Here is a 15,142-nt window from a genome sequence, read left to right as displayed (position 1 = left end):
CCTTCCCCATCAATATGTTGACTATCACCTACATATTAAGATGTAAAGCAAACCTATGCATTCAGAGCAGCCATAATCCCCCTTGGATTACGATCAAATCACAGGTCCTGAACTGTGCATAATAGGATATTTGACCATTCTTCAACAAGGACAGTCTTTGAGCTAGCAGCTCAAAACTGCATGTACGTTTACTGAAAGAGCATGTCTTAACACTTCAGGCCAAGGTGTGAAGATTTTTAATGGACAACAAAGTGTGACTCTACCCCGTATTTAAATGTTAACGAGTTCATTCAGAATTATGCACTGCCATGCTCAGATTTGGATTTAACATTCAGGCTGCACTGTCCTTTCCTTTTAATAATCACTGAGATACCTGTAGAAGTTATCATATCTCCCCTTCAGCTGACACAACACCCCTGCTGAACATGCAGCTAATAGTCCTGATCCATTTCCTATTCATAATTGTACTCTGCTTAATTATCTGATGGCAGAACCACAGCTTCAATACTTTATACTTTCATACTTTCTTAGACATACTACATGGGTGCTAATTGAAGCTGTTCCATCAAACCTTTCCCAGATGTTTGAAGTTCATTAAACAATGTCAATCTGATAAAAACTAATGAATCCAAATGAACGATTCTCTAATTATCTCAAGAACGTCTTTGACAAACAAATTAGACGAAAAACGTGTTACTTGATAATAATAAAAATAATAAAATAATAATAAAACCGACTATGGTTCAAGAGAACGTAGCCTTGAATTACACCGGAGCATTCATTAAAATATTCTGATATGATGAAGTATTTATATAGCATGCTCATTCCTGAGGGGGACTCTTCTTAGAAGACTAGTTAGTTAGAACCACTCAAGCTTCAAGCTGATGCAAATAGAGTTGGTGTCACGTCCTCGTTGCCTGTGTGACCCTATTCCTTCATGTCAGCGCATGTCTGTTGCCATGCAGCCTGTCTCATGGGTGTATAACCCATCTCTTTCATTTGAGACACATTTTATTACCACAGAGGTGTTGATTCAAATAACAGTGGACACAGAGGGGTGTTTCAGTATGTACTTACAGTTCATTTTCTCTTTTTCGTTTCATTTCCTTTCCTTTGTAAAATACTTGATATATACAAGTCCCAGCTGTTTACAAGTGTGTTCATGTGGAAATTTATACTCTGAATTGCAGATGGAAGAAACATATGCACAGAAATAGCTACAGATGTGCATACAGTATATATAATGCTGCATGTTCCACTTCAGGTGCCCTATCAAAACATCAAAAAATAATAATCATCTGTATTTCTTAAGGGGTGGTTATGATGGCTATTTACTTATGCAACCTCCTGTAGTCATGTGAAGAAGTAAAATATAAACCCTTTAATCTTTTCGGAAGGATGGTCATCGCCTCAGGCATAAAAAGGAAAATGGAGGAGAAGCTCGCTGTCAATACAGGTTAGCATGCATGTGCTTAACATATAGCTAATACACTATTCTTACACGTTCACAAGACATTTTATTGGCTACATCTTGCTAGTAGCGGTTTGTTTCTTTTGCAAAGCTACCTTAATTCTTCATGGCTTGGATTCGATGAGGAGCTAAAAACATTTCTCTGACATTTTGGTCTATATTGATGTGAAAGCATCACACAGTTGCTTCAGATTTGTTCCACCACATTGCAGAAGAGTTCTGGTGGCTGTGGAGGCCATTTGAGTATAGTGAGTACAGTACAGTTTGAAATGAATCAAATTGAAATCACTTTGTACTAAGGGGCCTAAAGTGTGCCAAGAAAATATCTTGGTTTGAAAGAGAGGCCATTTTTGAACAGAGGCGGTGGCTTACGACACCAGCTGTCTGCCATCTATAATCCAGTCCTATCCCAGACCCCTTAACGCCCACTCACATACTGGGCCATCTGACCGCAGGAAATCACATGATAGGGTGAGGCTAGGTTTCACAATGAGCTCACCTGAAACCTTGGCTGATTGTGACCTACACCCGTTTTCACCCCTTGGCTCATGTGATTAGGTAGAGGATCATTAGGGGGTCCTTTTGTCCCTCTTGGGGGGGATACTCCCACAGGGTTTAAATCTGGGACTCTCCACCATTTAACCCTAGAACTGAAGAAGCTTCTCGGATGAGAGGTGAAACGTCTTCAAGCAACTTAAAAAAGTCCAGGCGCTTTTCTTTCCAAGCTCCTTAGACTACGATGAGCTGGATGACTGAGAACCTTCACAGACAAGAAAATATCTCCCACACCATTATACCAGCAGCCTGAACTGTTGATCCAAGGCAGGTTGGATCCATGCTTTCATGGTATTTACGCAAAATTCGGACCCTACCAAAAGCAAAAATCGAGACTCATCAGACCAAGAAACACCTTTCCAGTCTTCTACTGTCCACTTTAGGTATGCCTATGCAAATTTTATGCTCGGTTTCTTAACAGGAGTGGCACCTGATGTGGTATTCTGCCGTTGTAGCCCATCTGCTTCAAGGTTCAATGTTATGTGCATTCTGCATACTTTAGTTCTAACGAATGATTGTTTACTAGTGATCAGTTACTGTTGCCTTCCTGCTCAAAGCAGTCTGGCCATTCTCCTCTGCCCTCTGGCATCAACATCATCAATTTTCACCCAGAGAACCGCAGCTCACTGGAGGTTTTCTCTTTTTCAGACCTTTCTCTGTAAACCCTAGAGATGGTTGTTTGGGAAAATCCCAGTAGAGCACCAGTTTTTGAAATACTCAACCATGCCACATTTAAAGTAACTGAAATTGCCTCACTCAGTTTGATCTTCAGCACGTTGCCTTGACCATGTCCATGCATGTTCTTAACATATGGCTAATGCACCATAAGGGTCTAATACAGTGGTTCTTAACCTGGGTTCGATCGAACCCTAGGGGTTCGGTGAGTCGGTCTCAGGGGTTCGGCAGAGCCTCCGCCGTGACCAGTAAAAAATCATATCTATGTATTGAATTTGAAAAAAATCGTATTTTATTTTTCACTAAAGAGGGGTTCAGTGAATCCGCATATGAAACTGGTGGGGTTCGATACCTCCAACAAGGTTAAGAACCACTGGTCTAATATAACCCAAATCATTATATTTTCCTAAAGCTAATCTCTCCATAATCTCCACCTTGATGTGGATTTTGTAGGTTTTTACACAGCTTTACTGGCGTCGCCACCATTTACATCAAATGCACGCCGTTTCAAGAGTGTGCCTCTTAGGAGTGACGTATGCTTTGAATACAAGAGTTCAATTTATTCTATAAGGAGTGTGTAGGTGACCAGGTGTATATTTTTAAAAAGAGCTGAGGGTTTAATTTGTCTTGCATATGCTTTCATCATGTCAGCATATATGTCTTTAGTGAGCACACCTAGAGGGGAAATGCCTTCCTCTTTAATCCCAGAATTCAAAGAGTTAATAACAACTGAGCGCCGCATCAGTTTATTACAGACTTCAAATGGAAGACAATGACTAAAAAAGGACTTCAGTTTTATCCTCCCCTCTTGCACCTGCCTTGTCAGAGCCAGCCATTTTTTTTCTAGCTCGCTGCACTCATCCTCCATCCTACTGCCTTGAACACATGCACAAAAAACCCCATTGTGCTTTAATGCTGGGTTATGCTGCATACACCAAATGTTTTGAGCCTATTTAAGAACACTCTGCTCTGTTCTTCCTTTGAAAGTATTTTCATTTTGTCTGTGTAACTTTAAAGAAAATAGAGATATTGTAGGACTACACCACCCACACCCACATGTCCTCTCCCTAGATGGTTACAAGCTGAGGGAGTGGGTGGAGAGAAGCTGTGGTCTGGGGTCATTGTGTCAAATCTGTGGAAAAACAGGTTTCACTTGTTAATCTTTCCTTGGTCTCTACAGCTCATGCCCCCTCCTGGGTGCTTATAGCCAGTGATCTTTCACATCCCACCTTAAGCTTCCCTCACACTGTTCTATTATAGCTTGTGTTTCTGTGTTGTCTTTGCCTTCCTCCTGGCTTCCTTCCTTTGTCCAGCATTCAATGCATTTCGTGGTTGGATGCAGGGCTTCACTGCTTCACCCGCTGAGCCCTAACACATTCCCGATACCACCATCTGAGTCTCCCCTTTTTTAGGCTGCTATTGTGCTGGTTATTGTGCTTATATGAAAGCATTTTTTTTATATTACTTAAACACAACTACTTAACAGCTTTTTTAACATTTGCATCAAAGGTGGTACAGCGTCTTAGCGATCAACTGCCCAGAGCCACGATTTTCAAATGACACCCTCGAAAAGCTTTCAGATGGTGCCAACTGCAGATCCGTGGGTGGGGTTAGCTTAAGGGGTGTTTGTTTCAGTGGGTGACACCAGACAGTGTTGAATTATTAAAGAGCCTCCATATACAGTGGTGTGAAAAAGTGTTTGCCTTCTTACCGATTTCCTAGTTTTTTGCATATTTGTGACACATTGTGTTTCAGATCATCAGACTCATTTTAATATTATACAAAGATAACCCGAGGAAATACAAAATGCAGTTTTTAAATGATGATTTCATTCATTAAGGGAGAAAAGGTTTCCAAAACTACCTGGTCCTATTGCGAATTAACTGTGATAAACCACATTTTTTGAAAAATCTGAGTTCAGTTTCACTAAATACATTCAGGCATGATTACTGGCAGACCTGTTGAATCAAGAAATCACTTAGCAGCAGCCTAAAAGATCTCTGAAAGCAACACATCATGCCACAATCTAAAGAAACACATGAGAAACAAAATCACTGACATCTACCAGTATGGAAAGCTATTTCTAAGCCTTCGAGCTCCAGTGGACCACAGTGAGAGCCATTACACACAAATGGAGAAAACTTGGAACAGTGGCAAAGCTTTCCAGGAATGACTTGCCTACCAAAATTACTCCAAAAGCACATCAACGACTCATCCAGGAGGTCACAAAAGAAAGTAGAACGACATTAATGAACTGTAGGGTTCACCTGTTTTAGTTAAGGCCAGAGTTCAGGACACTGGGCAAAAATGGTATCCATTGAAGAGGCTTGTCTCAGATTTGCCAAAAAACATCTTCATTAATGTGGCTGAATTACAACGATTCTGCAAAGATGAGTGGGCCAAAATTCCTCCACAAGCGCTGTAAAAGACTCATTGGCAGTTATCGAAAAGGCTTGATTGCAGTTGTTGCTGCTAAGGGTGGCAAACCAGTTATTAGGTTTAGGGGCCAATCAATTTTTTCACACAGGGACCTGTAGGTTTGGATTTTTTTTACCCTTAATAATAAACAGCTTCATTTAGAAACTGCAGTTTGTGTTTGCTTGTGTTATCTTTGATTAATATTTAAATTTCTTTGATGATCTGAAACATTTAAGGGTGAAAAACATACAGAAAATAGGAAATCAGCAAAGAACAAACTGTCTACAATTCAACTGTATACAGTAAGCTTATGCCTGGAAGACACATTTTCACATCATCTCGTTTTTAATCATTAAATCGTGTTTTTAATAACCTTGCTACATTAGTACCCATGCATATTAAAATGAGATTTGTGGAAGCTGTAAAGAATTTATGTTTGAGCAGTGGAAACTTCAAATCTATAATCCATCTTTTATCAACAATATACAGGAATAAATGCATTTTAGCATCGATACATGATGGACTACTACTCCTTATAACTTCCTGAAATGATAAAAGAAAGACTGCACACTGAACTTCTTTAAAAATAAAAACAAAAAAAATCCATCTAATTAAATAAAGAAAGTAGGAACGCATTATGCCAAGTGGTCGCACTCTTTGACGAAACCTTTACAAGTGTGCAGTAGAGTGCAATTACCCCTCTGTGGAGACATTAGCCTTATCAGTGCCATCCACGTCTTCTCTCTGCTTTTTCTAAGAATGTCTGGGTCACTTGTTTCCTCTGCAGTGTCTGCTGCTGCAGGCTGTGGTGGCTTGTAATTAATTCTGAGCCACTTTTTTTTCTACGCTTTGCCATTTTTTTTTTCTTAACCAAGAATTAGTTGCCCGCTTGGATGAAATTTTCTTCCTAGAGCTGATGCTATGTGTTTATTAGTTGATAAATGATTATATAATATTAGTCTCCTTCAGTTTTTGAGTTGGTTGAGGGTTATGTGGTTCAAATTTGCAAAATCCAACTTTTTAAACACATGAACCTGCTGTAATATATGTGCTCATTATGGATTATAACTGTGTTGCTGTGCTTGGATGTTGAATTCAGGATTCATGATCCAGAGTATGGGCACAATTTTACATACTTCTATTTAAAGAGGTCAGAATTCCAGCAACGTTTACTATGTAGATCAATTTCATTGGCTGGGGACATTTACTATCAAAAGAGCCATTTTTAGGCAAATGTAGAACACCCAAAATCTTATTTTATTTAGCCTGTTATGTATAATTGAGGTAAATCTTTTTGTATTTTGTAAGTATTTTGTTATTGTTGTTAATATTTATGATAATACGGTACTTTAAATTGGCATTTTGATTATAATAGCATCATATTTCTGCCATCTGGCAGTGGCACAAAATTTATTTTTTGTGCCCTTTGCTGCTTCAGTTTTATTTAGATCTTTTTTTTATATGTTTATATGATATATTGAAGAACAATCACAACCACAATTCACAAGTTTCACAAACTTTTTATTGGCAAATAAATAAAAATTGCCAATAAAAGTGCCCAAAACTTGCAGCCATGAATGTAGAACCTCAATAACTAAAATTGTTATTTTTTACTCTTTTTAACCACCAGAATGGAATAATTGTGAAGTGAAGGAAGAAATATCTGGCAGAGCAGCAATAACCTGTGTTTTGCAAATTAAAAGAATCTTGCTCTGATATAAAAAAAAACAGCACCCAATGAAAGTGAAAGTAAACAGACATTTCGTAATATTTTACTTAATTTTAATTTTAGTTTGATTTAAGTCCAGCAGCACATCAAACATACCAGTGTACCAGCAAATATGGTGAAAGCCAACAAATTTGTCCATTGTTAAATTCTCTATTCCCCTCCACAACTTATTTTTTTTCCTCAATTTTTAATCCAGAGCCGGTGGGACTCAGGACTAGACATTTAAGTGCACACATTCATGCTAACCACCAAAATTGAGATTCTGCATAACTGAGAAGATATATACATTTATACATTAAAAAGCACCAATCCCATATGTAACCATCATAACCATATACACCAGTGCCCTTCCTTAGCCAGGGTCAGCAACTGGCCTGAACTTACATGACTTATGTCTAATGTACAGTGCTGTGCAAAAGTCTTGAGCCACCCATCTTTTCTTTATATTTTGCCTCAAAGGAGCGACGCTTGGTTGAAATTGCAGTTGTTCTCCATGATTTCTGAGGTTTTCCTTTCATCACTAGTTGCTTTTTAACTTGTTTCCACTTCAGTTCTCGTGCCTGATCATTTCCAGAGGAATCTTTCTTTGTCCGTTTGTTTATTTGTTAAGCCACTTAACTCATTCAAGCATGAAAAGATGCACCTAACTTAAGGAATGAAGCAGTGTTGTGTCCACTCATAACAGCCAACTTAGCAAATACGCATTTTTACATTGCATCTCTATGCACTTTTTTACTAGGAGCCTGTCAAAAAGAACACCCGATTTCTTTGGTTGAATCAACAAAAATACCAAAGATAACAGTTTGACAGGCACAAAATAGTAGTTTTGCACAAACAATGTGATTCCCAGGGGTCTGTTAGCCAAATACCTGGCATAACCCGGCATGGTGTGCAGTGTGTCCTTAAAAAATGAGGAAAGGAGACAAGTGGCTGACAAAAGAAGAAGTGACAGGCCTAAAAATGATCTACAGCAGATAAACAGCATCTAAAGGTCATGTCCTTAAGGAAATACTCCAAAGACCTTATATAGGACCTGAGAGAGGCATCTGGCCCTTCAGTTGTTCCATTTACTGTTCACTGAAATGATCTCGATGCGTGGCTGTCGAGAAGCCATTCTTAAGGAAGAGAAACCAGGAAAAAAGGTTGTATTATGCCAAATTACACAAGAACTGGACAGAAAATCAGTGGCAGAATGTTGCACAGTACTGTATCCTTGTACACCGTAAAACAATGTTCATAGTTACTGCTTACTAAGTTAAATATTTTGAGCTTTGTCACTTCTGACATTTTCTACCTTTCCTTGATTTGATTTGCACCACTTTAAAGTATAATTTAACGCACTGTTTCTACTCCTTCAACATCAGCATACAGTACGTGTCTGACGTCACGATGTCAGTGCGTGTGGAGAGGGATAATAGGAAAGCAATCAATCAATCAATGTAAGCCCCGTTAGGCTATTGAGAGTATTATGCATGCAGGCGTAGATTGTATTAAGTATTATTGCTGTATGTGGTTGTTTCTGGAAAGCACTGGTTTTCGAGGAAATTTAAAGTAAAAGTAAAAAAAAAGACATCTACGAGCAGTCGGCTTCAAACCAATCGCTTTCAAATGTTATTTGTGATATTACTAAAATGAATATGCACAAGCACAATCACATTTAGCTATCAATAAAGTTCTTCCATTTACTATATAAGTCTTGCTGGAGTTCTTTAGAATTCAGGATCCTTGACACCAAAACAGATTATAATTTCTACTCTGCAGTTTGTCACAGGAATCTGTCACAGTGAACATGGCAGGCAGATTCTTCCTCTGTAATGTGTGATGCATTTATTTTAAGCTATAATTCCCCACTGCCTCTCAGCCTATGTCAGATACGAGTGTGAACAAAAGATTCGAGCCAGTAGAGAGATTATTAAGACGTATTGTACATCATAAATCATCCTGTCAGGAACTCAAAAGACTATAATGTGTATATGAAGTACTGTATATATAAAGAAGAAGATGGTGACAATGACGATTAGGGTGTGACTGGAAATGAATAAATACATCATTGATAAAGACGCACCTTTTGGAGCTGAAGGCTGTATTGAAGTCTGGGGGTAGATTTGGACATGAGGCCGGAGGCATTGACGGTACAGTCTCTCAGGCTGCGGCTGTCGGAGAAATGAGCCTGGAGTTTCTCCCTGTGTCTCCTGTGGAGGAAAGCATGTGCCGGTGAAAAAGGGAGAACAAATGTAAGTCTACAACAAAACTAAAGAAATAATCCAGAACAATGGATAGACTGATGACAGTACAGCGTGCAATTAGGAAAACAAAGGGATTTCTATGAGGCAGAAAAAAACCTCCCTACAATAGCTGCATTTGCTCAGCTGAGGATTCATTCTTTTTTCTCCAGTCGTTACACAGTTTAATAACGGTTTCTTTTTAGGTCATATTTTTCACACGCATCTAATGGCAATGTTATTACATTTATTGACTTGTTACCATTTATTTCTGAGACTCACTTACAGATCACACATAGTAGACAAGATAGGCCCTGCCAATGAATTTCACATCTACTCACTGAAGACACAAACACACATGTGGGAAATGTGATGATGAACTAATATATACATTTTTTTATTATGCACTGATAAAACATCCTTTGACAGTTTGAGGTTTTTAAAACGGTGAAATTTAACATTTCTCGAACACATCATAGCTGAAAGTGACATTCAATGTTCAACTGTGATTACTTTTCCGAGGTGAAACTTAAAGTGGTAAAATTTCACATGCAGTGATATCCATACATACAGCAAGAAGCCTTAATTTATAGCAGTGGGAACAGATATAACCTAAGGAATTGAAGTAAAGTCAAGTTTGCTGACTTGAGCAGACATTCCAGTTTTCTTAAGCTACTTAATTTTAGTTGTTCTGCCACATTTTTACCTACTGTGTCTTTTCCCTTTACCACACATACACACAAAAAATGAAACAGCAAAACGTGACAAAGAAAAAAGTCAAATTCTTCTACTATGATAAATTTTTTAAAAGAAAGAAAAAAAGATGATACCGTTTCTTTCATTTTGGATTAAAATTTGATTGGATTAAAATTTAATTGCTGCTTAAGACTTTGGGATTAAATGTTAATTCACCATTAAATGTTCATTTTTAAATTCTAGAATGCAAAATTCTGTCTGCAGCTGAGACTCATTAAGTGTTTCCTGCGTAAAGGACGATGGCGAGAAGTAAAAAAAAATAAAATAAAAAAATGTGGAAAGCAACAAATCATTGCATTGGTTTATAGGGTTAAGAAACTATAATCCAACTACCTAATGGCTTGGAGGGATTAAAACGTGCTGCAGGAACCCACTCTACTAAATAATAATAATGAAGTTATACCACCTAAAAAGCAGCCTTTCTGAAAACTTTACTAATCTTTTCTGAGAAGTACTGATACAAACAAAATTTCACGTTTTTTCTTGAGAGGAAAAACAACCACAGAGTTTGAAAAGCGATTTTTTGAAGGAAAGAGACTCATTATCACAGGATTTGTGATTTTGGATAATTTTCAGTACATTAATTCTATCTGTGAGCCAGGACTATCTGTTCATGTTGACCAATATGTGCTGCACTGCTCAGAGCACTACACTGCTCAAAAATAACACCACCTTTTTTGTTTTTGTTTAGCAAGCTTAATTTAGTCAGCACAGCATTCATTCACTCCTACTGAATGAATATATACACACACTCTTCCAGTACTTTCCCTCTGCATTCTTTTTCCTTCTTTGGTGCCATGCATAATTGACTTTGGTGGTCTGCTTCTGAGCCACCAGGAAACCCTCTTATCTTGTCACACACAAGTACACGTGCACTTAGGGTCTACTGTACTTGAACTTGTTCTGTCTGTTGCCATATCTAAGTATTTTGTTTTGTGTGAAGCATTTTGTGACACACCTGCTCGCTAAAACCACTTTCAAATAAATCTTACATGAGTATCTGTCCCAAATGCATCCTACACTATTTAGATTTGTTGCCTTGCTAAAACATCCTCTAGCTGACTCACACTTAGAATTTCATTGGGCTCCATGCCATGATAGTAAAGTGCTCTTTCTGCACAGCCGGGGGCATACGCTACTAATGTGGTTCTCGCTGGCATCACTCACTTGTTGTGGCGGTAGAGAGCCATACATGCCACTCCAAGAAGACAGATCCCCGAGGCAATGCTGAAGATGGACAGCACCTGCCTCTGGTAGGTGTCACCACTCTCTGTGGAGGAGAGAATACAGTTCAGTCCAATGAATTTCTGCTGTGACATAAACGATATGGACTAAGGTTGCGATTGAGCTGAGAGGAAGAGATGGATCATGATGAATTAACATACCAAATACACATAAACTGTGGAATGACATATACTCGAAACCGCACACAGACATCCGCCCACAATCTGCATTTGCATAAAGCGACCAATGCTGCTGTCAGTAAATGTCACTGTTTGAGCATGGGATAGGGACATGGCAGACACAGGCAGGGCTCAGTGACGTGCTAACTGAAGTGTGATAATCATTTCGTTCAGACAAACCCAGCAGGGAACACCGATGGACTGTCTGCGCAGCAGGAGCAGCACTTGGTGTGTACGTGCATGCAAGGGTTGCATATGTGTCAGCATTCAGAGACTGATGGCGACAGGGAATTAGCAGCAAATGAATGCTCCCGGAGCTTCTTGTCAGACCCCTGCACGTCAGCGGCAGAGGCTTAAGGTCACAAGCAGCTGGGACAAGTTGTAGTTGATCCCAGCAAATATCTGTCTCACTGAGCGGCTGGATTGTGGCGCCGAATACGCCGAATACACGGTGCACGGTGTGGCGTTCAAGGGCACTCACCCACTAGCTTACCAGAAACTCTCGCGACGATACTATCTCATGATCAAAATGAGCACAATCCATAACCAGCAACTCGTATCACTAATCCACAAACGTCGCTGAGAGTTTGAGACACTTCTCTGATCCACCAGCATCCATGACCTTACGCGCAACTTCCTGTGGCATTACTCGATCACTCAAAAACAACAAATCCCCCTGTGTCTGAGTTTACTACCTTGACAACTGCAGGGGAAAGTGCAGAGAACATCACCGCAACCTGCTCATGACCTTTAAGGGCTTGTCTGTGGCTTTTGATGTTGTCAACAGAGAACTGTCCTGGGAGGTCTTCTTCATCCGTGCTTGTCGGTCCAGGTTTATCAACTTCCCTCAACTCTCGTTTTTGAGGGCAGATACCGCTGGAGAGCGTTTTTGTTCAAAGCTAACGTTTGAGTGCAACCATGCGTTCTGTTTTGCACCGTTTTTTCTTCTCGCCCCACCGCTTTCTTCCTCTGCGTTACATCAGTGCTGCATCAACACAATTTTTGATAGTATGATGTAACTGAGTTCAAACAGGAGAGAAACCTTTTTAAAATTAGAGTGCTTCTGGCAACAGATAAAGATAAAATCTGAACATATCCTGGGGTGACAGTATGTGAATATATATATAAACATTGGAGGTCCAAACTACCCACTCAGCTCCCATAGAAGGGAAGCAGGATGAATTAAATATAGAAGTGATCCATAGAAATACTGCAGGAGTGGCCTGCTGTGGCACATGATTGCTTATTTAATACGGTCAACCAATAAATAGTGGGGGTTAGCTTGGTTAGGCTGGATCACATTTTTTACTGTTAAAACAATAAATGTTCTGAAATGAGAAATTATTGAGTTGGAAAAAATAGTCAATCGACAATATACTGTGTAATGACGCAAATATAACTATGTATATATATATATATAAAAAAACCAATATAAGCTACTGAATTACTGAATTGTATAGTCGGGTTCTATCCTATAATTTTAAAGGGATTTAAAAAAAAATGTGTTTATTTATTGCTGTGCAGGTAGAAGAGGAGAAATGTCCTGCAGCTGCTCAGCAAAAGTTGGCTTTTTTCTTTGTTTATAAGTAATGTGCCACTTGGAAATCCATGTCCCTGTAAAGCCTCCGGCCTTTACCATCAGTGAAATGACCTCTGCATGGTTGCATATCTGAAAGATATTGAAAACATTTTTTCCTTCTCCTGCATTATCAGTGCTCATGTGGAGCACCACCTGAGACAGGCCTCTGCCTTTTTTTTCTTGTTTTTTTTGAGGGATGAAACAGGCTTTTCCATAATGTGAACATAAAAACAGCTGTCTACAAAGCTCTGCTGAATGGCTGCAAGGAAAACCGACATGCAGTCTGTATATAAAACCATTACAGGCCTTTCATGCCAGATGCCTACAAGGCATTCTTGAAATTAGATGCAACAGCACGTTATAAAAAAAACCACCAAAGTGAAGAGTCTTAGCTATATTGGCTAAGCCGTGTTATTTTGACTCAAAGACAAGACAATCCCATATGGCTGCTATGCCAGCGATGCACTCTACACTTGACAAGAATAACGTGCTATAATGAAGTCCATGCTAAAGAATCCATGAGAAAATGGGGTATTCAGCCTGCAAAACATCAGAGTCAACTATTCTGAGTCACAAAGAGCTTCAGTTGCTGGGCTAAAAAAAAAAAAATGCAAGAAAATCAAAAGACAAGATTACTTTTAGAGCGCTCAATCCTACTTCAAACGGAGCTTTGCTGTAGTCTGACAGGCTGTCTCAGACTGTCACATATCAGACTTATATACCAAGCTATCAAACAATTAATTGATAAAGCAAAGACGAACTCATGATGGAACACAATGAATAAGAAACCCAAGAAAAAAGAAAAAGAAAAAAACAATCCTATCTGCACCTCTGTCTGTCATCTGTCCGGCTATCAATCGATCAGTCCTGCTCTCATTTTCTCTAATGCATCCGCCCACCTCCAGTAGCATTCTGAACTAATTTAGTCCCCCAGATTAAAGTTACTGAAGTGAGGAATGCTGTGTGCAGGGCATACATCCTCTCCCTCCCTCTATTTCCTGGAGCAAGTGTGTGATGTGACAGCAGTGTATGAAGCCATGTTAATGGAAAACTTCATAGCATGCAGTGTTAGTTTGGATGTATGCACAAAAGCAAGGCAGAAAGTGGAAAAAAAGATGGGAAAAGAGAAAATGAAAAACGGTGTTGCAGATAGAGTGTATGTGTGTGTAGTCTAGGGTGATGAGACTGTCTCTTCCCTCCCTTGTTTTTTTTCTTTTAGTTTGCTGACAGTCTGTAGGAAAGTAGAGAAGTGCCTAAAGTAACTTCAATGAAAATCCAAAGAGTTAAAAAATCTATATGCACTGCTTCTCATTGAGTATTTGACCCTCTGTGGATTTTTATATCTTATATTATACTTTAGATCCTTTTGTTAAACTTGACTAAACATCTATACCAGAAAAAGGCTCAGCCTCCTAATTGAACTTGGTTTGGTTTTAGGTTATTTAATATAAAAAAAGAATAATGTACTCATGAATACACACTGATTAGTCTGTAATTATGTCCTCTAACAAAATAATACATTCTCATAAACTTCGGATTAACCCATTAAATATATACACTGGGTTGAGATGGCCAGGAAAAACAGCAGTGCCTACTGAAAGAAAAGTTCAGGATATCTTTAACAACTCAGCTCACTCTCACTGCCATTGGACAGACGTGACCTACACCGACTCATCGAACCATATCGAACCACATCAGTGAGTAGACGTGGACGCTCGGTCTATTGATAGCTGAGGTAAACAGCTGACAACCTACACTCACTGCAGATGAACGGCAGCCAGAGGTTTTGAAGTCACTAAGCGGTAAAAATGTAAAATACAACAAAATATTTAATTGTCACATATCTATTTTTATATGTGGTTTATTCAAGTGTTATTATTCAAATATGTTAAAACATGCCGGCCACGGCAGTTATCGAGTGCAGTCTAAATGTGACATTTTTAATATCTCTTGGCTAACTAAAATGTGTTTGGCCTAAAGGGGCCACCGTAGTTAGGGTTATGGCTAGGTGCTTGATTTGGAAGAGGTAAAAAAAACAGAATTCAAATGACTGCAATCTGTGATCTACTGACATCTAGTTGTGAGATTTTACACACTGTACCTTTAAGAGTACTGAGGGAGACTTGCTTGAACATGGTCGACACTATCTGAAACTAAATTGCTTCTACTTTTAAAACGAGGTTAAGTTCAATTTTAACTTTCTACAGAACGACTACTAAATTTTTAGCAATCATTAACTTCATAATGTGGGGCCTTTTGTCTTTGTAACTACTTAACAGTTTGTCAGTAACACTGTTCTTTTGCTGTATGTGCTGTTGTGTGTCCGAAAACTAT

The 15,142-nt window shown here is 38.9% G+C and overlaps 1 protein-coding gene across 1 annotated transcript in view; it reads right to left on the bottom strand.

Annotated features, from left to right (window-relative positions):
- Window positions 1–15,142, bottom strand: part of nrg3b (neuregulin 3b) — a 195,573-nt gene that overhangs the window by 13,146 nt on the left and 167,285 nt on the right. The window contains exons 5-6 of the mRNA XM_005471251.4: window positions 10,994–11,096; window positions 8,914–9,040 (exon numbers count right to left, since the gene is read on the bottom strand). Coding sequence (XP_005471308.2) covers window positions 8,914–9,040; window positions 10,994–11,096 — 230 coding nt within the window. The remainder of the gene's footprint in view (window positions 1–8,913; window positions 9,041–10,993; window positions 11,097–15,142) is intronic.

This window comes from Oreochromis niloticus, linkage group LG8 (assembly GCF_001858045.2).
Source record: "Oreochromis niloticus isolate F11D_XX linkage group LG8, O_niloticus_UMD_NMBU, whole genome shotgun sequence".
NCBI classification, from domain to species: Eukaryota; Metazoa; Chordata; class Actinopteri; order Cichliformes; family Cichlidae; genus Oreochromis; species Oreochromis niloticus.
This window is presented reverse-complemented; position numbering and strand designations above follow the sequence as displayed.